Source organism: Chenopodium quinoa, unplaced genomic scaffold, assembly GCF_001683475.1.
Source record: "Chenopodium quinoa cultivar QQ74 unplaced genomic scaffold, ASM168347v1, whole genome shotgun sequence".
In the NCBI taxonomy this organism is placed as follows: Eukaryota; Viridiplantae; Streptophyta; class Magnoliopsida; order Caryophyllales; family Amaranthaceae; genus Chenopodium; species Chenopodium quinoa.
This window is the reverse complement of record NW_018742980.1, coordinates 753,303-778,262: the sequence shown is the minus strand read 5'-3', so window position 1 is coordinate 778,262 and position 24,960 is coordinate 753,303. Positions and strand designations below refer to the sequence as shown.

Below are 24,960 nucleotides of genomic sequence, written 5' to 3'. Positions count from 1 at the left end.
CTTAGTTGATATTTCTAATATTATCATGCTTGCTAGTATCATGTTTAGGGTGTTAGCTAATATTTCTAATATCATGCTTCCTAGTATCATGTTTAGGCTAATACTTTGATCTTATTATTTAGTGATATGCTAGGGTTTGTTATTAATCTGTTTAGTATCATGCCTACGATCTTGCTAATTATACTATTTATGAGATTATGATTATATTGATTATGATGATAGTTGTGTCAATTATAATTATTATACATTGCTTGATTATGATTATTATTTATTGTTATTGCTTGATCACGCCCTTTTCTGCAGGTTTAAAGGGAAATTGTACTTGAAATCACGCCTAATAAGATAATTAATAATTTGGTTTAGGTTTAATATGATTTTAATTCAAGTGATCACCAATAATAGATTTATTTGTGCATTAATAATCTACCAACGTAGATTAAACAGGTTTAGGGTTACCTTGTTGTATGTATGTTGATTGGAAAGCGCACATGAATATCATAAGAATTAAGTAGAGGCTGATTTAGGATGGGTTCAATCTCTTTTAGGTTAGATTCGTACCATCATCCCCGAATATCTAGTCATGGTTCCGAACCACTATGGAGTTAGCGATCTCCGTGATCGTGAATGGGGTGTAACCTTCACACCCGTGAACGGTTTACAAGTTCCTAAAACTTGTTGGTGACTCTTTTGCTTTAGCTTCTTTCCCTTTGGATGCCACCATGCTTGAGTGCATGATCAAAGTGGGGCTCAAAGTTGAGTGTTGAAATATTCCCTACAGTTTTTTATGACTCTACTGGGGAGGATTTCTAACTTTGATTCCTAAAGTTTATTTTGGCAATTGACTTTAGAATGAGTGGATGAGACTTGAAAGATTCTAGATATTCGTGTGCGTAATTTTGATTAACCGGTGCCAACTTCAAAGGCGCTAATTTTTTTTTTTTATTATCAACACTATTGGCACCGGTTTTAAGCAAGAACCGGTGCAAAAAACCCCACTTTAGGCACCGGTTCTGGTCCAAACCGGTGCCAGAAATACCCCAAAAAAACAATTTTTTTTTTTGCATTTTTTCACTTAAATTGATATAGAAACATTAACATATATATATATAAAGTTACATATTTTCATTAAAAAAGGTTGTAATATTACAATTTTCGTCCAAAAAAAATTAAATAATATTACAACCTCGCAGCCCACCAAAACAGCAACACCAAACCACACCACTACTGTACAGCACCCAAACCAGCAGCCCAACCAGTGCAGAGCAGGCACCAGTAGGTCCCTGAAGAACAGCAGTCAGACAGCACCAGATGAGCAGAATGCTTCAAGGATCAGCCCATAAAACCTAGCACTCAGCAACACAGAATCAGAGCAAAGCAAATCAGCAAAACCGCAACTGAAAAACTGACCAGACCAAACGCAAACAGCATCATAGCAATCTGAACCATAGCAGAACAGTCCCAGGGTCACAGAAACACAAACTGCACCAGAGCAAAGACACAAGCACTTTAGCCACCACATCAGAACCAAGCTCAGGAACGCAGAACAGCTACACAACAGGCCAGCAGAAAGACAGACCATAGCAAACCAGCAGGGACAGAAAAAACAGAAGCTCTGAGCAGGCACAGGAACAGTCAAACAACCCCAGCACACTGACAAGCTCAGCATCACAGTAGAACACAGCCTGCAGCAGCACACAATAGACAAAAAGACTAGAAAAGAATGCAAAAACAGCAACATTGTAGACCATTGATATCTTTATTTGTGTAATATTAAGAATTATAAAATTTGTATTTTGAAAATACACATTGAAATGAATCCAACAACATCCAACACGAATATGTTTTCCTTATATACAAATGGGATAGAGGTAGTAAATTAGTAATTAGAGTTTGGACAGAAGCCTGCAACATAAATTCTACCCTACAAAACAAGCTGGTGTGTGTCAATTAAAACCAAAGTCAATGATCTATCTGTCAGTAACTCTCAATAAATACACTTAGAAAAATTTCACTATTTCCTAATAAGTGTAATCAGATATTGCGAGATAAGTAAAATCAAAGAAGTTGAACGAGAAATTCAAGTGAAGCATACAACATCCTAGAAAGTACGTAAGAATTAAAGTTTGGCCAGTAGAAGGATAGTAGCACTGGTATAAAAAAAAAATGAATCAATGCAGTTTTATTATTCAAGCAAGCAACATTAGCAAAATTGTCGCGAAATAAAGACTGACATCTGAAATGAGGTTATAATGCTCCTCGTCCTTGAAGAGATCGGGCAATGGAGGCTCCTTCAGTGGTTGTTGCTGAACCCATCCCAAAGAAAAGTGTAATGAATAATCAAATACAAAAAAAAGCAGAATTTTTCACCAGGAGAAATTGATGTTTTAAGGTGAACAATTATTACTGGAACTTCATCTTCTGAATCATCACTTTCCCAATCAAGTCCAGCAGCCATTGCAGCAGATATCTTCTCTTCTTTTGACATTGCCCTCTTTTTAAGCAGCTTTATAGCCCTATTAGCTTTCAACCTATGATGTCAGCAAAGAAGAAAGAGTGGTTAATCTTTCCTTATAATCAATTCATCATGATCCACATCGATTATTCTTTGTTCACAAATTTCAACCTTGGTTTTATTGGAGGAAACTATTAAATAAGCAGTATAAACTATAAAGAACACAAATATCAAATAAGTATCTACACGGCACTGCCACATACGCAAGGGGGTAAGAAAATCAATTAAGATTCATATTTACAAAATTATAGGGAGTTCTATAGCCCCAAACACGCACACAATATACAAGGTAGATAGTTACAGAAACTAATATGACGATAAGAATTTAATGAAGACATCATTGCATACATTCAGCAGAAGGTAAAACGTTTAAAGAAAATAATCAATAGTTCTATGGAAGAGCAAATCGTCATGTTACGAATGAAGAAAAAAAAAATCCAGCATAACTCAAAGCAAAGGATGCACATACTTACAACTCATTTCTGGAAGCTGGTCTTCTAAAACTACCAAAGACAGATTCTGTCTGATGATCACCAAGAACTTTGGCTGCTCTGTCAGATAGTTCACTAATTGAAAGTCTTTTCCTCTGTTTTGCCTAGAACGCATTAAAAATATAAGCTAACACAATTTACAAAGATATTATGAATGTAATACGCAATTATGCATCAAGACTCTATACATCTCGATAGGCAATGTGATAGCAATAATCATAGCACCCAGAACAAACAAAGATAGATACAAGATACTTTGCTGAAAGTACAAAGGAAATGGCAGACAAAGTTGGTTAAGATTGCTTTTTTACTGGTACGAGCAATGAAAAATTGTCCAGGATTCCATTATAAGACTCACATGATCATGAGCAAACAAGCATGTGCACAAAACACAGCCACTAAGGTTAATATACAAGGACAAGCTCCATTTCGAATGATTCCAACTTAATACAATCCAGTCATCACAATTCAGATCCCCGATTTCCCTAACCTATCAGACAAGATCTCTTACACTTTCCCTTCTCTCCTTTCCAAATCCCTCTCCTAAAGTTCACCAACACCAATAATTTCCGGTCACTCAATCAAGAGGATCACACAAAAAACACCATCCCTATATTTAAACACCAACGAATTGATTCAAAATAGACGCACCCAGAAACCCTAACCTCCAATATTGTAGAAAGAGAGAAGGAAAAGGAGATCGAATGAAAGAGAGAAGAAAGAGTATGAGAAGAGGAAAGATCGAATGAAAGGAGAAAACTCAGAAGCCCCTTCAATGGAGAAATTCGAGTACGCTTCAATGGAGGAGAGAGAGAGGCAGATGATTTGAGAAGAGGAAAGATCGAGGAAATGAAAGCAAGAGAAAGAAAGAGTACGGGAAATGAAATGAAAACGAAGAAGACCCGGTTTTTTTTTTTTCAAAAATGGCACCGGTTTAAACCGGTGCTAATTAACATAGTTGGCACCGGTTTAAGGCGAACCGGTGCCAACTCTATGCCATACTTATTTTTTTTTTTTTAATATTTTTTTTATAAGTTGGCACCGGTTTGAACCGGTGCTAATTAAATGATTGGCACCGGTTTTGGTTGGAACCGGTGCCAACTCTGAATTTTTCAATCCCGCCCATTTCTTTTGGCACCGGTTTTCACGAACCGGTGCTAAAGGGAGGGGTGCCTATTTCATTTTTTCTACTAGTGAATATTATACCCATGACCCAATAGTTATTATGTGCACCATGGTGCACCTAGAAATAGGTGCACCTCGTCTATAATATGAACACTTTACAAAAAATGAACATTTAGTAAATAAATATGAACACGTCACAAAAAATGAACATAAACATCCAATTTTATACGTTTATATTTTATAATGAAATGTTCATTTTATGTACTCTAAATGTTCAGTTTATATTACAAAACTATTGAATTATCTCGATTCAGACAAACTTCTTTCACAAAATTGATGTACATTAGAAAATAGTTGCGTTCATATTTAAAATTTCAATGTTCATTTTCAAATAATAAATGTTCAAATTTGAGTAGTGTCATGTTCATATTTATTGATGCTCAATATATTATAGTATAATGATTATATTTAAAATTTTCAATGTTTATTTTCAAAAATTATATGTTCAAATTCTAATAGTGTAATGTTCATTTTTTATATGTTCATGTTCAGAAACTTATATAGATAATTGTTAATGAAAAATAGATCATATTGATTCATTATAAATTCTTTTATGTTCATTATAATGTACTAAATGTTCATTTGAAATATACTAAATGTTCATTTTATATATCAAATCCCAATTGAGGTTCATAATTCCTTAATCCAAATTAACTTATCACTACACGAAAAGAGCAAATTGGCAACGGTTCAAACCCCCCCAAAGGCAACGGTTTTGAACCGTTGCGTATTTGAGGGTTGCCAAATCCCAAAATAATTGGCAACGGTTAACCGCTGCCAATTGCTTGAGTTGGCGTTGCCAACTACAATGGCGCCTTTTTTTAAAAAATAAAAAATAAATTGGCAACGGTTAACCGTTGCCATTGACCTGTATTTTTTTTTTTTTTTTGGCTGCAATAATAATATATACATGTTAAATAATAATAATTATTATTATAATAGTAATAATAATTAGTATTATTAATAACAAAACATAAATAATAATAACAATCGCAAGAGATGATATTAATTAGAAAAATGTGTCATGTTACCTACAAACAATTTTAATTAGTTATAATAATGTATAGTACATAATTAGTAAGCTAAGGCTAGGATTGATGAAGTAGCTAGCTAGTAAACGATATTTACAAATTAAATGTGATGTAGGTCGCCAACATCTCTCGAATTACATGGAGTTCCTCGCTCGTGTATGGTTGTCCTATGCCCCTTGCAAAACTTAGAATACACAAAATGTGAGTTAATAGAAGTGAATTAATAATAATTGGGGTTACTTAGTAGGAATGACCCGAACAAAACTTGGAATAATACACAAAACGTAAGTGAACTCATACTTACTCATAATAATAACATGACATTATTACTTAGTTATATGTGACTAAGGAATGAAATTACAAGAAAATAGCAATATAAGGGTTTAGGTCGCATTTTCGATCAAAATAGCCCAAGTAAGGCCATTTTGGCTACTAGGATGCCTATTTTCTATATTTCTTGTCTATTAAACTCATAACTAGTTAAAACATGTCATAATCACTTAGTTATAGGTGACTAATGCTTGAGATTACAATAAAATAGCAAGTAAGTGGTTTTGGAACGCAATTTCAACCAAAACGGCTCAAGTAAGGCCATTTTGGCTACTAGGTATTTTCTATATTTCTTGTCTATTTAACTCATAACTAGTTAAAACATGTCATAATAACTTAGTTATAGGTGCCTAATGCTTGAGATTACAAGAAAATAGCAAGTAAGTGGTTTTGGAACGCAATTTCAACCAAAACGGCTCAAGTAAGGCCATTTTGGCTACTAGGTATTTTCTATATTTCTTGTCTATTTAACTCATAACTAGTTAAAACATGTCATAATAACTTAGTTATAGGTGCCTAATGCTTGAGATTACAAGAAAATAGCAAGTAAGTGGTTTTGGAACGCAATTTCAACCAAAATGGCTCAAGTAAGGCCATTTTGGCTACTAGGTATTTTCTATAATTCTTGTATATTGAAATCATAACTAGTTAAAACATGTCATAATCACTTAGTTATAGGTGCCTAATGTTTGAGATTACAAGAAAAGAGCAAGTAAGTGGTTTTGGAACGCAATTTCAACCAAAACGGCTCAAGTAAGGCCATTTTGGCTACTAGGATGCCTATTTTCTATATTTCTTGTCTATTGAACTCATAACTAGTTAAAACATGTCATAATCACTTAGTTATAGGTGACTAATGCTTGAGATTACAAGAAAATAGCAAGTAAGTGGTCTTGGAACGCAATTTCAACCAAAATGGCTCAAGTAAGGCCATTTTGGCTACTAGGATGCCTATTTTCTATAATTCTTGTATATTGAAATCATAACTAGTTAAAACATGTCATTATCACTTATTTATAGGTGCCTAATGCTTGAGATTACAAGAAAAGAGCAAGTAAGTGGTCTTGGAACGCAATTTCAACCAAAATGGCTCAAGTAAGGCCATTTTGGCTACTAGGATGCCTATTTTCTATATTTCTTGTCTATTGAACTCATAAATGGCTCAATAATAATTGGGGTTAGTTAGTAGGAATGACCTTCGATTGGAGGTAAAAGCTCCCTTGTTTTCCATTCCTCTCAAACAAAACATCATATTTCTGCACAAGTGAATGGTAATCATTTACACATAATCACAAAAGATATTAGAAAATTAAACAAAAGTGTGTGAAAATTCAATTTGGCTCCTTCTCATGGATAAAGAACTGTGATTGAGACAATATTTCCTGTGAAATATCCTATTTTAAGTGAACAATAATAGCCTTGTTCTCAAAGTGGCAATCAATCAAATAAACATTCACATATAACTGGAATGAAAAACTTCTTGAAACTACAGATAGATAAATAAACATCCTAATTTTGCCACTGAATTCACTATCCACTCTCGTGTATATTCACATTGGATATGATATCTAATTAAGAGAATAAGTTCAGTGTAACACACCCCCTTCAATATTAAAATGTTGTGAAGGAGTGGACATGTTTCCATTGCTTATCTTACGAGAGTTGCAAAACAAATCCCAAATCAAAACTCTTATCTACTTGTAACTCCATAGAAGAACCAAAAGAATGTAAAGCACATATCTTATATGCAGTTCATAAACACATGTTTTGTCAAGAATGTCAACTCAAAGATCAAAATTTCAGAAAGATATCAGATGAAATGCCTTACTTGCATCGGACTATAACTGGAGTTGGTTTCAGAGCCTTCGGCCCATTTCTTCTACAAAATTATCTTCTACAAACAGCATAAAAAATATGACATCACAACTTTGTAACTAGCAGCATTAGCAACAAAACTAGCCTATTTCCAAAAAAAAACAAATTACAATGTCTCAGTAATAACAGGAGGTGAAAGTTAAGATATACTTCATACTAAGCAACCTGGCATCTCAGTCAATTACACTTTTAACCAATACACAGATTTTTATATATTCCATTATGAATTTACACTAGCACTAGCACTTCATATATAATTTTCAAATTTAACCATCGGGATTGTGATATCTATACTCTATACAAATAGGATAAGAAACAAGCAAATTCAACAAGTATCATCCACACCAACCATGATAAATTGACAATAACTACAGTCAAACTAGCTGCTTAAATTGAGTACCCTTGTAAGAATTAACAAACTGCTTCAAACTTTTTTTTGCTAACAACTAAACCCAAAATAAAATATAATGCAACAATCACAATTTATTCACACTCCTCGGCGTCATGAATCATATCTGAAACCATTAATTTAGTATTCGTAGCTCATACTTAGTTTCCCTTCTTTGGAATATTCAACAATTTTCAATATTGTAGGCAATAACCAACAACAAAAAAATTCAACAAAGATAGAATCAAAATGATGCATCAACTAGTCATCTAGTAAGAACATCACTAAGCACGAAAAGATCGTATAAATCAATATACATTGCAGAAATGCCGTATCATCATGCTTCCAAATTGACCATTAACTCAAAATTTCAACAAACATAGATTAATTGAAGCACATAAATGACACAAATTGCCAACAATGTAGCACAGCAATTAAAACCCTAAACCCATAAAACTATCAAAACTAAATTCCTTAAACCCAAATAGCCCAGAAGCCGAAAACCACAAAGAACAACCAAATTGAAAAAAACAAATCAATCAAACAACATTACACGATTCGAAACCCTAAATCCACCAAAAAGTCGAACGAATTCATCAATGGAAGTATATAAGTAAAACCTAATTGCTACTTACCTTCAGTTGAAGATGTTTCAATGGAGGGAGTTATTGCCGGAGTACGACGCGAGTATTGTCTTCAACGGAGGTGAGAAAGCTCGCAGCACTTCAATGGAGGAACAAAGAGGGGAGTTGTTGAATGAAGAAGGGGGGAGGGAAAACGCGCGTCAATGTTTTTTAATGAATTGAAGAAGAACGAAGAACAGGAGGGAGTATACAGGAGGCTTGAGAAAGGAAAAACCGAGTTTTTTTTTTTTCACAATTGGCAACGGTTAACCGTTGCCAAATCTAACCCTTTTAATTTTTATTTATTTTTTTAAAAAAATAAGTATTTGGCAACGGTTAACCGTTGCCAAAATTTAAGAGTTGGCAACGGTTAACCGTTGCCAACTCTAACCTATTTATTTATTTATTTATTTTTAAAAAAAAGAAATAGTTGGCGACGGTTAACCGTTGCCAACTTTGAAATTTTAATTGGCGCTCATTTTAGTTGGCAACGGTTTTCATGAACCGCTGCCATAGGGGGGGTGCCTATTTAGTTTTTTCTACTAGTGTATGTTCATATATCGATTTAACTAAAATATAATGTTCATAAAAAACATATTCATGTTCAGATATCTAACATAATAGGTTCGTAATTACAAAACTTAAAAAGGTTTTAAAAATACATAAATCGAAAACAAAATAAATTTTCATATGCAAAGAATCAATGTTCAGATATATAAATTATAAAGTACAAAATGCCAAATTTTTTGAAATAATTAAAACATAGATCTAAAACAAAAAAAAAAGTTCATAAGTAATGTATCACATGTTCAGAATTATAATTAAGATGTTCATAATTCCAAAATATATGTCAGTAAAAATATATATTTATAGGAAACGTATCATACGTTCATATTTTATAACTTAAAATGTTCAAAATACCAAAATATAACCAAAAACAGAACTGTTCATAATAAAATACACAAATATCACTAACAAAAAAAATCAAAAGAATATGAAAGCTACATATATATATATTCCAAAACTCAAACCTAGGCATGGAGATTTAGATAATAGAATCTCATCGGAAAATAATCATCTCCGTCGTCTTAACCACCTTCTCCTCGTTGAAGCCGCCATTTTCAACTTCACTTCATTGCAGAAACTCTATTAACAAAGCTTCAAATTGAAGGTTGAAAATAATGAAATTTGAATTTAATATATGGTGATCAACAAGAGTGATGAAGGAATTCAATCTATGGTGATCAACTATGGTGATGAAGGAATAAAATCAAAAACAAAATAATGAATGAATTTAAGAGAGAGAAAAATAGAGGAAAGAGAAATAAAAAATTATTAGGAAATAAAGTGTAAGAGGAAGAGGAGAGAAGAGAAGAGAGAGAATATATTTAAAGAAGGAAGCTATTGTTGGTCTACACGCAATGAAACTCTTCGTTTAATATTGGAGCACACAGATTTATACTTCCTTTGTTCCACAAATATTGCAACAAGGATGAAATTACGCATCCTAAATCACATTTTATATGTTAAATATCTATAATTCTATAAGAGTGAAAATTATAAAAGGTTGATATTGTGAAAGTATTTTACGAGACGAATTTAACAAGACCCCACATGACTATATTTTACTTTACGTATAAATCATAATTTGTGGTCAAACAAGCCTATTGAATAGTGCAAAGTTCAATTGTTACAATAATACTATAACGGAGGAAGTATGCACCATGGTGCATGTTAAAATTTGCGCTCATGACCCATTAAACTAGAAGTATTGGCTGTATTTTGTGTTGCCTCAAAGCCCTCAAACCTCTGATTCAATCTTTTTAAAATCATAATTTATTTAGTATTTTTTTCCGGGAAAATCATAATCATAATTTTAAAGTCATGATTTTTTAGGAAATATTACATGTGGCAAATTAAATGGGTAATTGAGTATTTTTGCTGTAATTAAAAATGTGGTACTAGTGGTTTTTTTTTTTTTTTTTTTTGAAAGCAGTGGTATTTTATTTTAGTCTGCTTGGTTTTTATCTTGCACTCTGTATCGTTTTATCTTTTTCCTGTTTTTTTTAACCGCCAAAGTTAGAGTTATGGCGGTGCTGTGATTTCTATATATACACCCCAATTCATCTACTTTCTCCATTTATTTATTTAAGGTATTTCGTAAAAAAAAAAAAAAAAAAAAAAATCATTAAAACAAACTTCCCGAAGTACTAGCCTATTAGGGTTCATACTCTATTCTTCTTCAATGGCTGCTGTGGGAAAAATCAGTGGTAAAGGCAAAAGGAAAATCGACATAATTCCGATCGATAACAAATCCAGAAAACAAGTTACGTTCTCGAAACGCCGTGCCGGGTTATTCAGGAAGGCGAGCGAGTTGTGTTCAACGTGCGGCGTTGAGTGTGCGGTTGTTACATTCTCTCCTGCAGGAAAGGTGTACTCTTTCGGACACCCTAATGCAGACGAAATAATTCAGCGTGCTTTTCCTACGTTTCGATCATATGAGGAAGTTCTTGCGCAACCTATTGAGGATATGGGTTTAGATGATCTTGAGCGATTTAAGGTTGCGTTAGAGGGTTTAAGGAGTCGAGTTGCTTTGAAGGTCAAAGAGATTAATTAGTCCTCAAATTATTATTCAACAATTTAGGCTGTGACTTGAAGAATGTAGTCGTAAATGAAGATGATGTGTTAAGTATTGCGGATTTCATTATTAGCGAAACTGATAAATTGCCATTTTTATTTTTTGCCCTTGATCTTTGGTTGTGTTTATTTACTCGTGATGGGATAGTTTTGTAATAATTGTTTACCGACAATCTTCTTGTTTTTTTTGTTTTTGGGTTTTCTACCTAGTAACCTCGTTTTTTTTCACTTTTCTACGTTGTGACCTAACTGCTATAACCCTAAAGTACGAAAAGTCATTACATTATGACCCCGCCGTTAAAAACTGTCGTTAGTGGCTTCCGTTAAAACCCAAAAAATAATTTTTTATTTTATTTTTTTCATTTCCCCTTCCCCTTCTTCCCTCCATAACCACCAGAGTTGCTTCCACCATCCCCACCACCATACCCTTTCCCTGCTCCCACAATCGCGACTACCACCATCACCGCCCAGACCCCCTTCCCCTTCCCCTCCCCCGGTGCCGGCGCTGCAGCTAAACCCAGACCCCAGAACCACCATTGCCACCAAACCAGACCCCAGCCAACCCAGGAACCACCGCCACCGAATCAGACTCTGGAACCACCGCACCAAACCAGACAGCCAACCCAAAACCCCCTTCGAAAAATCAAAAGCCCACCAAACCAGACCCCGTGAAACTGGTTGGCATTCGCTCTCTCTCCTCCCTGTAGAACTCCAATTCCTTTTTCTCTCTCCTCTAAAGCTACTCATCCATGGCTAACAGTTTTTTGCTCCGAAGAATCCCAAGGTCGGATATTAATTGCATAATTGGTAGTGATTTGCAGGTATATTTTCTTCCAAGTCTCAATTTTTATTCACAATAATCCAATTTTGGATGGTTTTATTGTGTTTCGGGTATTTTGGATTGAAAATTGGGGCACATTCATATCAATAACATTATCGAATTTGACTTTTAAAACTAGTTAATTTGAATTATTTTGTATTACTGTGATATATGATTGAACATTTCGTTTCACTACTAAATGCGTATTCTCTACTCAACTTTAATTGTATCATCACTCTTTATTTCGATATTATTGAAGTAAGGTTTTGATTTTTTTTCCCCCAAATTGAGTACTGGCGATTTATGGTCTAATATGGGTTTGATTAATGAATATTATAGATCTTAGAGATTATTTATATACATTGTTATGTTTAATATTTGCTAATTTTTAATTCAATTCTGAAAATTTGGCCTTTTATTATTTTGTGTTTGAAGCACGATTTTGAGTTTAGTAATGTTTGGCGGACACTCTTTGATTATTTCTGGGGGGTTGGGGTCATGTTGGTGGTGGTCGCGATTGTGGAAGCATGGAAAGGGGATGGTGGAAGCAACTCTGGTGGTTATGGAGGGAAGAAGGGAAAGGGGAAGGGGAAATGAAAAAAATAAAAAATAAAAATATTTTTTGGTTTTTAACGGAAGCAACTAACGGCAGTCTAACGGCGAGGTCACAATGTAGTGACTTTTCGTATTTTAGGTTACAGCGTAGAAAGCCATATATGTTAGGTCACAGCGTAGAAAAGTGAAAAAACGAGGTTACTACGTAGAAAACCCCCCCTTTTTTTTTTTTTTTTTTTTTTTTTTTTGACAGCAATCTTCTTGTTATCAAATATCTTCTTGTTATAAAAAATGTGGTACTACTGCCAATCTTTTTGTTATCAAATACTGTATGATTTTTTCGTATTGTTATTTTATTGTTGTCTTTACTCTACGAAGTACAAATTAAAGTAAGGGAGAGTACTCCGTAATAGATTGCAATCTCTTGAATGATACGTCGTAAATACTTGTAATTGATACTTACGACCTGCTACAAAAACAGCAGGTTTAATTTGTTAACTTTTACAATTACGAAGTATCTAGCTCCGTTTTGTTCCCTTTGCTGTGGTATAGTTTTGACATATGAATGTATATTGATATGATATTAAGAGATTTTTTTTGAGGAATGTGATATTAAGAGATAGAATTAAATTAAAAGATATTATTGCAATAAATAATATTTTGAAAAATATCTTATGAAAAGATATATGTTAGCTAATGTGATACAAAGTCTATTTTAAGAAGTTAAGATATTTAGGAATATTAGAGTTTGATATTCCTATTGTAAATATATACGAATTCGTTGTAATGTGGCCATACGTTTTAAATAAGAAAAACTACCATGGAATAGTTAGAGTCTGATTATATTAAGATTGCTTCCAATGAGTATCGGCTTTGGGAGGTAATCGAGAAGGAGATAGGATATCGCTGTGTTGGAGCAAAGTATTTGATTAGTTATAGGAGAAATTTGATTTATTTTAAGCTTTCCAGACTTCCAGTTTCCAATTAAATGACAGATAATACTTGTGCAATTGTTTAGCTTAAAATTTATTTTAGTATAATAGCAAAAAGATAAAATGTTGATTAATTTGTACTTAAACTTGAACCAAAAATAAATGAATAGAGTCGGAAATGCAAAATCTCTTACTTGTTTAGTAAGAAAGAAAATAATTAGAGATAGGGTATAAAAACCTCACTATTCCCGATTTATCCATTACCTATTCTCATGCCAATGTAGAGGCGATAACAAGCAGACATTCAAACACCTCTTACTTCCATACAACAATACGAGGGGAAATGCAAGTGACGATCTAATTAAAACAATACTCTTGCTCTTGTAACAGTCTTGACGGTCACATCAAGTAATTAGTGAGGAGAAAATGAAATACACCTCTAACAATGGTACTTATAGATAGCTCCAAACTCTATCCTTAGTAGGTGTAGCCCTTGACAAACATACCCTTCTTGGCTTCTTCATCCTCCCCTTCGGCAGAATACCTCCCAAGTTGAGCAAGGGAATTTGCCTTGGCACGCACCAAAAGAGCTTTCTGGGCAGCTTCTGCGTTCTCGGGGTGTCCTTGCCATGTCTTAAGTACACTGTTCTGTAGTGCACGAGCGTACGAGAAAGAGACATGCCATGGGTTGGGGCTTTGGTTCATTGCATTAAGGTTTAAGGTTGCTTCTACTTCGGATTGACCTCCAGACAAGAACTGAAACAAAGGGGGGAAAATGATATTAGATCTCTTTGAACACGTAGTTGACAAAAACAATCACAATCAAGGAATCAGTAGACAATAATGATCAATTTTTTAATCCTTATAATAATCGATTTTCTAACCCTTACAAGAGCATGCCATACCAACCTTTCACTGCCCCTATTTACTTTTACCCCCTTTTACCTGAAACCTAACTATATCAGTTGAAAACTGGGGGAGAAAGAAAGGGTAAAAAGGAACATGGACCAATACATGAAGCCGCATTCAGATGAATACCATGAACAAGTAAAATAATGGGAAAGCAAAGTGAAAGTCAAGGCAGAGCTCATAAAGCTGGACACCAAGCTAATTAGAAAGTAGGTCAACCCTCAGCCACAATATCAAAAATTCATAGGATTAGACACAGATAGTTCATTTGAAAACTCCCAGTGACAGAATTTATTAACCAGTTAAGAAAGCACGAAATGAGGAAAACTTAGGGTTTGTTTGGATGAGGAAAGGGAAATGGAGAACTAGGTTGGACCAGAAGAAAGGATGGAAGATAATAGGAGTAATTCATTTGCCTTCCTAGGTCCCAATATAATGAACACAAACATAACTTTTCAAAGTTGGGAAGATTCGACGGGGCAATAAAAGACAATACTAGGCAGAGACAGTCGTTGGATGAACTGCACCCCTAAGTCACTTTCTCCCCTTCACTTTTAATCCCCTCCTCCTATCTAAGTCAATTTCTCCCCTTCACTTTTAATCCCCTCCTCCTATCTAAGTCACTTTCTCCCCTTCATTTTAATCCCCTCCTCCTATCTAAGTCACTTTCTCCCCTTCACTTTTAATCCCCTCCTCCTATCTACACAATTGAGATCTAGGGTTTTCCATGGATCTTCTCTTCCCCACCCTCATACTATCCTTTTCTTGATTGCTATCAATAAATTAGGGTCTAAAGTCTCCTTTGTCTTTTCAATACACAAAGTATAATTCAGGAACCTGTCTCGTCCAATTGTTTACAGGCAGGGGAGGCTATCAAGAGGGAGTCATTTCAGTTGTATGCCCGGGTTTCACCATTTGCACCCAATCTTGTATTAAAGAAGCTTCAAATGATTGATTTAGCTCATGTTCCTTGTATGTATATAATTATTCATTTTAATTCCCACCTTCCCAGTCTTCAATTTTTCTCCACAACGGTCATGTGTGTCAGCAACAAAACCTATGCCGATTTAAGGAATTAACAATGAAAGAAAGTTTAAGAGCAGCATACCATGATTCCAGGAACAGCAGGAGGCACTCTCCTCCTAAGCATTTGAAGTGTATGTTTTGCAATGGATTCTGGAGAAGCCTTTTCTTTGTGCTCAGCTCCTGGGGTAACCATGCTTGGCTTTAGAAGGATTCCTTCAAAAACAACATTGTTCTGAGCCAAGTAGAAAAAGACTTCAGCCCACACCCGCTCAGCAACTTCCAGAGTCCTCTCGATTGGGTGGTCACCATCAAGAAGGATTTCTGGTTCCACAATGGGAACAAGGCCATTGTCCTAAAGCATAAACAAGCAATTACAAAAATAATAAATTTGACGGACTAATCAGATGCAGGAATCAACTTATGAAGCAATACATTGAAGTCAATAACATGTCCAAAAAACTACCATCTATACAAGAACGGAGAACCTACTCTTACACAGGTTTGTACCACTATATTAGCTAATTCAACTTGCATAAAGAACATGAGAAATTTTCTTCATAAGGAAAGAACATCATAGAAGACTCCAATTCTGCCTTAACAGCATTTTATTTATATTTCAAAAAAAAGAAAAAAGAAAAAAAGCCTAGACTTTCTGTCTGGACCCTTTGAGCTTCACCAAAGGATAATAATTTGAAATTTAGTACATAAAACAAGCAATAATACAATCAGAACTCAGAACTTCAAACGCTTCATGTTTTTCAACAAATGTAAGCACAGAATCACTCTATTCAGCATCAGGTCTCAACTAGGAGTACTGGCAAGTTTGGAAGCGATAACCCAAATACAACCAGGTTGGGCTTCATTTGATTACCCTAGATTTTCCATCATACAGTATTTGAGGAATTGAGGTCCTGCTGATGCCAACAGGAGGTAGCCTTGCTTTGTGAAATAAAAGGTCATTAAGACCTCTTGGTTAACAAATTTTCATATACTATGTTAAAATTGAATTTAATGAAAAAGATGTCCACAATATACAGTTATCAAAGCTCTGACATCCAAACTATCAATTGATCAACACGAATACTTCATTGCCTAGATGAGACAGTCTTCTGTACTTCTCAGGTTGCCTAGCCTGTTGACTTCCAATAAGAACTTAGTTTTTATCTCCCGTGCTGGAAATTAAACAGGACTAGACTTGAAAGGCACCAGAGCACCACACAAAAATGATAGCACGGTGCACACTTATATCACATATGATTCACAAAATTATTTACAGACCACTGTAAATCTAAGTGCTTTGAGTTGGTCAACGCCAAACATTGAAGTCTGCCTAAAATAAACCAAAAACATTCCAAAGAAAAACATTAAGCTTTTTGTGTACCTGAGAAACAGCAGCATAACGAGCAAGTCCCCATGCAGCTTCCTTAACAGCCAAAGCAGAAGGTCCACATGGAATACTAACAACTGTACGCCTATGTTTGTAAAAATCAAGCAAGCAAATTATCAAGATATTTGCAGAAGTTGGGAAAAACAAAAATTAGCTTCTTAGCATCTGAATAAGGGATCAGTACTAAAAGTAACTTTGCTAACCATTTCAAAAACCCCAACCCCTAACCCCAAAGAAATCAATATAGGAGAATAATTCCGAGTTGAGCACAGGTTGAATTTGGCTCACCATTTTGCAAAACGAGCACCCTGTTGATAGTACTCGGCAGATCTCGAAGCTAAACCATCTAACCCTTGGCACCAAGATTCATTATTTGACCCCGGCAATGGAGACAAACCCTGAAAGGTAGACGAAAGACGTGAGGAAAATACAACGCCGTCAATGAGCATTAGTTATACAATACAAGACAAGCATGAAGGTTTGGAAGACACAAGCAACTTCTTCAATAACCATACCTTGTCAACTTTGATGCCAGGTACAATGTTTTGTTCACGTAGACAGTCCACAAACTTCTTTCCATTTGTTGTAGACTGGTAAAGTGTTTCCTCGAATAGGATGGAACCAGAAATATATTCACCTAGGCCAGGAGTCGTAAGGAGAAGCTGCCTGTACGCCTGACGATTAGCTTCTGTGTTATCTAAACCAATAGACGCCAACCTTTTTCCACAAGTTGCATTAGACTCATCAATAGCAAGGATACCACGTCCAGGAGAGGCAATAGTTTTCTGCAGAATTACAACAAAATTATAAATACAGATACAATGACGAAACTATTAGAAGTAAATTAAAGAAGTCTTAAGGCATGAATCAGACCACAAGAGAAATCAAAAACTGTCTTCAGAAGACTAGAAAGATAGCAGGGAACTCGGATGGAAGCATTTTTGGTGCATATTCAATGCTTATATTAGAGGTATACACTTTGGTAAGCATGATGTCACTAATTACATTTTGGTCCATAACAAACCATCTACAGAACTCTATTTGAAAGGCTTTTTTTATTCTCCTATACACCTATGAATTCATTATATTCTCTTAAAAAAATAAGAAAAATAGCATGAGAAGAGGACATTTAGATTACATTCACGCACACCATCAATACACTTCTGGTCTCACAAAATTCCTCACATTGGGTAAACCAAGGCATGGGGATTTAGCAACCATATAGAAAATCAACAAGACAAACCACTTAACAACCAATAATTATTAGACAATGTAAATACTCCATAACATACCAGGTTCAACTTGCATTACTACACGGTCTACACCACACCACACTCAAGTTATGGAATAAAAACATAACAAGAACACGGATATAATAGCTTTTGTCTTTCAAACTAAGCGCTCATCCAGCAGGTTTCAAAGCTACAAATTATTTAAATTCAATTTTATGATCCAAATATATTACTAAAGATCAGATAGGTTCTCTTCACCTTATCGAAGGTAAAATTTACCAGTAAAATAAACTTTGTAGACCTTTTTCACAACTCATATGAACTTACTTTAACTTATACTCGTAAAAGACATTTCAAGAACAAGCCTAAATTAACTTTCATCTATCAGACTAATAGTGCATCCAGCAGGATTCAAACCTAACAACTAATCTGATTCAGATTATGATCCAAATCTATTACCCAAAAAAAAAAAAAAAAAAAAAAAAAAAAAAAAAACCATAAAGGTTTGGTTCTCTTCACCTGATCAGAATGTAAAATTTTTTTTAGTGTTTTTGACAAAATTTATACTATAATAAGGTAATAAACACATAAATAATACTTCAAGGCTTATATACCATCCTTCAAACAAGCCGTCGAGCCCACCACTCATGAATATCTAAGTACACGACATTAATAGTAAGACAATTGAATAATTTTCACTAATTATTACTGATAGTGACTATTCCTACCTACATCTAAAATTATAATTCGTACAACATAAGACCAAATTACACACTGATGCGACCAAAAATCATCATATAACAAAAATCAAATAATCATCGAAACTCGCACAAAAAACATCAAATCATAGATCCATATTTCAGACAAAATTATACGATCAAAATTCAAAAATGAAATAAGAATAGATGAAACAGAGATAAAATTACAGCGGTTTGAACAAGCTCGTCGACGTAAGAGGAAGCGCGGACGACGGGAAGGGAGACTCGGCGAGTTGGAAAGGCGACGGAGGAGGAGGAAGATGATCCGGTGCGTTGAGTGAAGGAGTGTTGACCGATCCAATTAGAAGACGCAGCGTTTAGCTTTACCAAACTGGTAGTCGCCATTGTTGTTTGTTGGTGATCTCTTTTACTTTCTCTCTCCTCTTTTTGTTTTTTTAATGGAGTGATGGAAGTGTAAAGGTAAGGTAGCTACAAAAGTGTTGCTTATAAAAGAAAGGGGAAATTGGTAGGCGGCTATAAAATGGAGCTGTTGGTGTTTTTCTGGGAAAGTCCGCGCACATCGATTATCAACTGAAACTCTGAAAGTGTATAGTGATCGGGGGAATATTCTGGGTATACTACGGCCCACCCATTTTGAGGATGGCCAGCCTGATCCTGTGTGTGATTTGGGTTTGATATGGTAATGAGAGGGGATGTGTCAAAACGGCCTTGTAGGGTGTAACCGTGTAAGTTCGGTTTTCAATTTATTTATTTTTCGATTTTTTTACCATATATCTCTTAGTTTTTTGTTTATTCACCATATACCCCTAAAAATTTTCAAATTCACCATATACCTCTTAGTTGTTATAAAAATTCACCACATACCCCTAATGAAAAAGATCAGTGGAATTATACATCGAAACCACCCTAAATCTCTTTCCCCCATCCCCGAAACCACTTCTCTCCTTTCTGCAACCCCTAAAACACTCTAAATCTCCATAACCATATCTGTATAATTGATTTTAAAGATGAAAAAAGAAAATTAGGGGTGGTTTTAGGGTGGGAAAGAGGAATGTGGGTGGTTTCGGGGGTAGGGGAATGTATTTAGGGTGGTTTTGGGTCATAATTAACCCTAATGTTTGACGAAGTTAACAATCATTAGTCATCAAGGGTATATGGTGTATTTTTGTGAAAATTCAGAAGTATATGATGAATTTAAAGAAGTTTAGGGGTACATGGTGAATAAACAAAAAACTCAAGGGTATATGGTGAAAAAACCGTTTTTTTTTTCTTTTTCGAGAAATTAAGTAGGCATTTTATTATAACTAGGTGAGCCTACGCGCGCGTTGCGCGCAAATATTTAGTTGTTATGGTATTGTAAAAGCTTGCCCTAATACTGGAGGCTTTGTTAGATAGGCTTTTAAACACATACTAACAAGCATTGCCAACAATGATAAAAAAAAGAAAAAATAATTAAAAAAAAAAGAAAAAATCACTTCTTTATTCTCTTTCTACTCACTTTCTCACTCCTTTTGCTCATTAGCATTTTGATGATCATATTTTTATCCCACCAATGATAAAAAAAAAATAATAAATAAAAAAATAAAAATTGTCTTAATATGACACCATTCTCTCTTACTTTTACTTATACAAAAAAAAAATTGTATAATTACTTTTACTAATATAATTCAATTTATCAGGTTTAAAAAAAATAACACAATTTTATCATATGGTCAAGTTTGATTGAGAGATCTAACTATACAAATTAGTTGGCTTTAGTTTAGAACAAAAAATAGTTATGGTTAAATATTTAATTATAGAATACAATCATGTGAATCAAATAGAAAGATATACAAAAACTTTCTGCAAGAAATTATAAAATGTAAAGGTGCATATGTAGTATATAAAAAAACGTCTAAATTACCTCTTGGTATACAAAAGGGTTGGTCACTCTAGCATACATAATCAAGCGTTACCGATGTGGATTTCTCAAGACTCTCACAAGGCTCGCAAGCTATAATAATATTGTATCTTCGAATTTTAGCAAGAACTACAGAATTACACAAAAATTAAATAATGGATAGTACTCTAATTCTTGCAAGAATAGAGGGTCTATTCTAGTCGCAACTAGAAGATGATCACGAGTCACAACAAGTGATGTTTTTGATTAACAATCAAACGAGCAAAGCTCAAAGGGTTAAATCCCAAAACAAATCTCTCATCATTCATTAAAAATCACTATTGATATGCACCCATACTTATAGGGTGAAAAATCGTACAAAGATAAGATAGGAAACTAATAATTATATCCTAAAATAAGATAGAATATTAAGAATCTCAATCCTAATATATCTCCTAATTATATTTATAACCAACTACTAAATCTATCCTAAACACAAATAAATTAAACAAATAAATATTCTAATAACTAAAACTCTTAAAACCTAAAAATAGAAAAAATCATTTCAAGTAAAAGGTAAAAACCCATAGGCAAAATCCTAATAATTAATAATAACTAAAAGATAGTGTAAGCTTTCTAAAAATTCCATGAATTTTCAAGATAACCCATATAGGATTATTGCTCCCGCATCATACTCCCTTTCTTCGAAAAAATTTGCCTCGAATTTTGTCAAATCTTGAAACATGATAACAAAACTAACCAACACGCTAAAATCGTGTAAGTGCCGAAAGGACTCACAAAACCTGAAAATCTGATACCATTATGATGTGGATCTCTCAAGACTCTCACAAGGCTTGCAAGCTATAATAATATTGGATCTTCGAATTTTAGCAAGAACTAAAGAATTACACGAAAATTAAATGGATAGTACTCTATACTCGCAAGAATAGAGGGTCTCTTCCTAGTCACAACTAGAAGATGATCACGAGTCGTAACAAGTGATGTTTTTTATTAACAATCAAATGAGCAACGCTCAAAGGGTTAATTCCCAAAACAAATCTCTCATCATTCATTAAAAATCACTATTGATATAAATCCATATTTATATGGTGAAAAATCGTACAAAGATAAGATAGGAAACTAATAATTATATCCTAAAATAAGATAGAATATTAAGAATCCCAATCCTAATATATCTCCTTATTGTTTTTATAACCAACTACTAAATCTATCCTAACATAAATAAATTAAACAAATAAATATTCTAATAACTAAAACTCTTAAAGCCTAAAAATAGGAAAAATCCTATCAAGTGAAAGGTAAAAACTCATAGGCAAAATCCTAATAATTAATAATAACTAAAAGATAGTGTAGGCTTTCTATAAACTCCATGAATTTTCAACAAAACCCATATTGGACTATTGCTCCCGCATCAGTTACAATTACATACAGCTTTTTATTTAAAAAAAAAAAAAAACAAAAACAAATTAACACAAGCAACTTAAATGCTAATTTTATCAAGCAATTAAACCAAGTCTTTTAGCCTTCCTTAACTAATTATTAAAAATGTAAAAGCAAAAATATAAGGGTAAAAATGTAAATGAACTTGTTGTCTTGTTGATGGATATATTAGTCTCAACACTATTCATAAGAGTTGAGTAACACTTTTGAAAAGATAGAGAAACAGATTCCACCAAAGTTATAAGATTTTGGAGGAAAGGACCTATACAAACAAATCTTAAACTAGTACCTCGTCTAGTCACAAGATAGGCTATCATCACTAGTGAATTTGTCTAAATGTTTTGATGGTTTTATTTCATCAACAAAATTTAGTATTTTTTTTTTAATATTTTTTAAAAATTTATTAGTTCTTTTTTATTAAAACTTAGTAATTTTTTTTAAAAACTAAAAGACCGTAATCAAGTAATTGAGATACAAGAGTGCACTCTTTATTTTAAAAAATATGTAAGTGATTTTTTAAAATTTAACTTTAATTCTAATTAATCCAACAAATCTATAGATATTAAATACTATAGTTTTTTTTTGACATGGATGGCGTCTTGGGTCATTACATATACACAGTCTATTAGGTACGACAGTCCGCATCCAATTGTTTGTGCGACAGCTAGGTTTCTCTCACTTGCAACTGCAATATAATCACAGCCTCATCACACCTCAGTTTCTCTCTCCTCATTTTAGCTTCAGTGGCAGACACCTGATTCTTAAAGAATTGGATGTTGAAATTCAACCACACTGAAGTAGTATATTTATTAGTGAAAATATCAATTTCTGATTCGCCATTGCCGGAATAAATATCCGATTCAAGCTTGGAGAAGTTCATTGCGACGAAACTTCGTAATCGAAAATTGCTTACAGCAAGAAAAAATCAAAGCATGTTGATCAAATCAGAAAATCACCATAAAATTAGAAAAGCTTAGTTAAGGGTAGCTTGTTAAGTTGCTGGTATGATGTTGGTCTTGTTGTGGCAAATTTGCCGGAAAAAGGATAAATTCATCAGTCTCCAGCTTGTTCGAAAGGTTTAGTGGTTTCGGTTTATTAGGAAAAAATATTATTGATAGGAGGTTGTCTAAGCACGTCGTTAAATGCTTAAAAACCTTATCAACAAAATTTATAACACTCAACCAAACCTAAACCGAGTATAGGGTAAGTTGAGGGTCGATCCACGAGGAATGGGGGGTCAATCACTATAGTCTATGTGTTAAGCTATTTCGAAGAGTATATGAATGTGTAGTTGAGTGAGCTAAACAAACAAAACAAAATTGGATTAAAAATCTATATCAAAAGCACTAGGGATTAGGATCCACATACAATCATGATAGTTATGCTAATTGAAGGAAAATCAATCAACCAAATGTTGCAAAGGAAAATAGTAATTACAATCAATAGAATCCAATAGGTTGTCTCCTAGAAGTCAAGCTAGGTTTCCTCTATGAATGACTAGCAAGAAGAATCACAAATCAAACTCAATCGAAAAATATAATCCCTAAATCAATGGTTCGTGTCATTAGAGATCACAATGCAATCTAGCTTGAAAATCAAGGTTAGCTACTCCTTAACAATTCAAATACATGCACAATTCTATCAACCAATTTAATCACATCATTCAATCAATCAAAACCCAACAATTAGCAATGATCCATCATTCATGCATGTTTCACCGTCATCCTAGCAAGGAATCTATTCACTAAGCATGGTGGAAATGGAGAACAAACACTACTAGAATACAGGCTATTTCCGACGGAAATCACCCCGAATTTCGTCGGAAAACCCGTTTCCGACGGTATTTCCGTCGGAACCGGTTGTCGGAAAACCTTTTGTAGGAAAATAGGAAAAATGATCTTTTCCGACAGAATTTCCGTCAGAACAGTTTTTCCAACGGAATTTTATAGTTGGAAGAGGTTTTCCGGCACTAGAAAGTTCGTTGAAAACTGCTGCAAAACAAATAAAAAAAAACCCCAGCACCACCGCTACCAGCCCCAACCACCCTAATCCACCCACCACCACACCTACCCCTTACCCCTATACCCACCCACCACCGTACTTAACCCTCCCTATTAACCCTAACCCATCCACCACCGTACTAAACCCTCCCCCTTAACCCTTACCCACCCACCCACCACCACCCTTAGCCACCACCATCGAACCCTAACCTAGATTCACCAACCACCACCACCGAAACCACCCACACCAGCCCCTATCCCACCTTCACACACCACCACCGACACCACCTCACCAAAAATTAACCCCAAAAAATCGAAAATTAACCCAAAAAAACATAAATTAGCCCAAAAATACGAAAATTAACACAATAAAATCGAAAAATACCACACAAAAATATAAAAACAGTAGATCTACAAATTTTAACCGAATTTCATAAAAAAAAAAAAACGATAATTAACAACAAAAATTAAAGGAAATATATAAATATACAATTATCTAATCAAATTTATAATTAACATTACAATTACATAAAAAATTAACTAGATCTACAATCTAACCTAAATTAAAACTAGTTCTACAAAACAAAAACCTTGAGGGTGGGTGGCGCCGTTGTTGTTGGTGTTGATGTTGGTCAACGGTGGTTGTGGTTGTTGTTGTTGGGTGGCTTGCAACGGTGTTGATGTAGCCGTTGTTGTTGCGTCGTGGTTGTTGCGCCGTGGTTGTAGTTGTTGGGCGGTGCCAGTTTTGACGAGAGAACAAAAAGGGGGAAAGGAAGAAGACGAACAGAGAAAGGGGGAAAAGAAGAGGAACAGAGAAAGGGGGAAAGGAAGAAGTCGAACAGAGAAAGGGGGGGAAGAAGAGGAACAGAGAGGAAAGAGAAAGAGAAAAGGAGGAAAGAGAAAGAGAAGAGGAAAGAAAAGAGGAAAGACAAAAAGAGGAGGATCCGGGAAAAAAAGAGGAAATAGGC

At 34.3% G+C, this 24,960-nt stretch overlaps 3 protein-coding genes and 1 long non-coding RNA gene across 6 annotated transcripts; 1 reads left to right on the top strand and 3 right to left on the bottom strand.

Annotated features, from left to right (window-relative positions):
- Window positions 1–2,064: 2,064 nt before the first annotated feature.
- LOC110729349 lies at window positions 2,065–3,852 on the bottom strand. 3 transcript variants are annotated; one of them, XM_021909082.1, is made up of 4 exons: window positions 3,362–3,852; window positions 2,982–3,107; window positions 2,405–2,528; window positions 2,065–2,303 (listed from the first exon to the last, which is right to left on the bottom strand). In XM_021909082.1, exons 1-4 carry the CDS (start codon window positions 3,367–3,369, stop codon window positions 2,187–2,189), a joined length of 375 nt encoding a protein of 124 aa, XP_021764774.1. In that variant the 5' UTR covers window positions 3,370–3,852; the 3' UTR covers window positions 2,065–2,186. The 3 variants fall into 3 exon arrangements, 2 of the variants coding, with proteins under 2 accessions (XP_021764774.1, XP_021764773.1); XM_021909081.1 differs by having other exon boundaries at window positions 2,982–3,852; XR_002512881.1 differs by having other exon boundaries at window positions 2,065–2,528; window positions 2,986–3,852.
- A 1,333-nt stretch (window positions 3,853–5,185) lies between these two features.
- LOC110729348 lies at window positions 5,186–8,741 on the bottom strand. The gene is made up of 4 exons (XR_002512880.1): window positions 8,448–8,741; window positions 7,378–7,443; window positions 6,746–6,805; window positions 5,186–5,403 (listed from the first exon to the last, which is right to left on the bottom strand). It is a non-coding gene; the product is annotated as an uncharacterized LOC110729348 (long non-coding RNA).
- Window positions 8,742–10,680: 1,939 nt separating this feature from the next.
- On the top strand, window positions 10,681–11,052 carry LOC110729417 (agamous-like MADS-box protein AGL62). The gene has a single exon (XM_021909155.1). It carries the CDS (start codon window positions 10,681–10,683, stop codon window positions 11,050–11,052), a length of 372 nt encoding a protein of 123 aa, XP_021764847.1.
- Window positions 11,053–13,558: 2,506 nt separating this feature from the next.
- On the bottom strand, window positions 13,559–19,441 carry LOC110729347 (fructose-bisphosphate aldolase 3, chloroplastic). Its single transcript, XM_021909080.1, has 6 exons — window positions 18,860–19,441; window positions 17,217–17,486; window positions 16,990–17,099; window positions 16,696–16,786; window positions 15,397–15,666; window positions 13,559–14,135 (listed from the first exon to the last, which is right to left on the bottom strand). Exons 1-6 carry the CDS (start codon window positions 19,034–19,036, stop codon window positions 13,857–13,859), a joined length of 1,197 nt encoding a protein of 398 aa, XP_021764772.1. The 5' UTR covers window positions 19,037–19,441; the 3' UTR covers window positions 13,559–13,856.
- Between the last annotated feature and the right edge of the window lie 5,519 nt (window positions 19,442–24,960).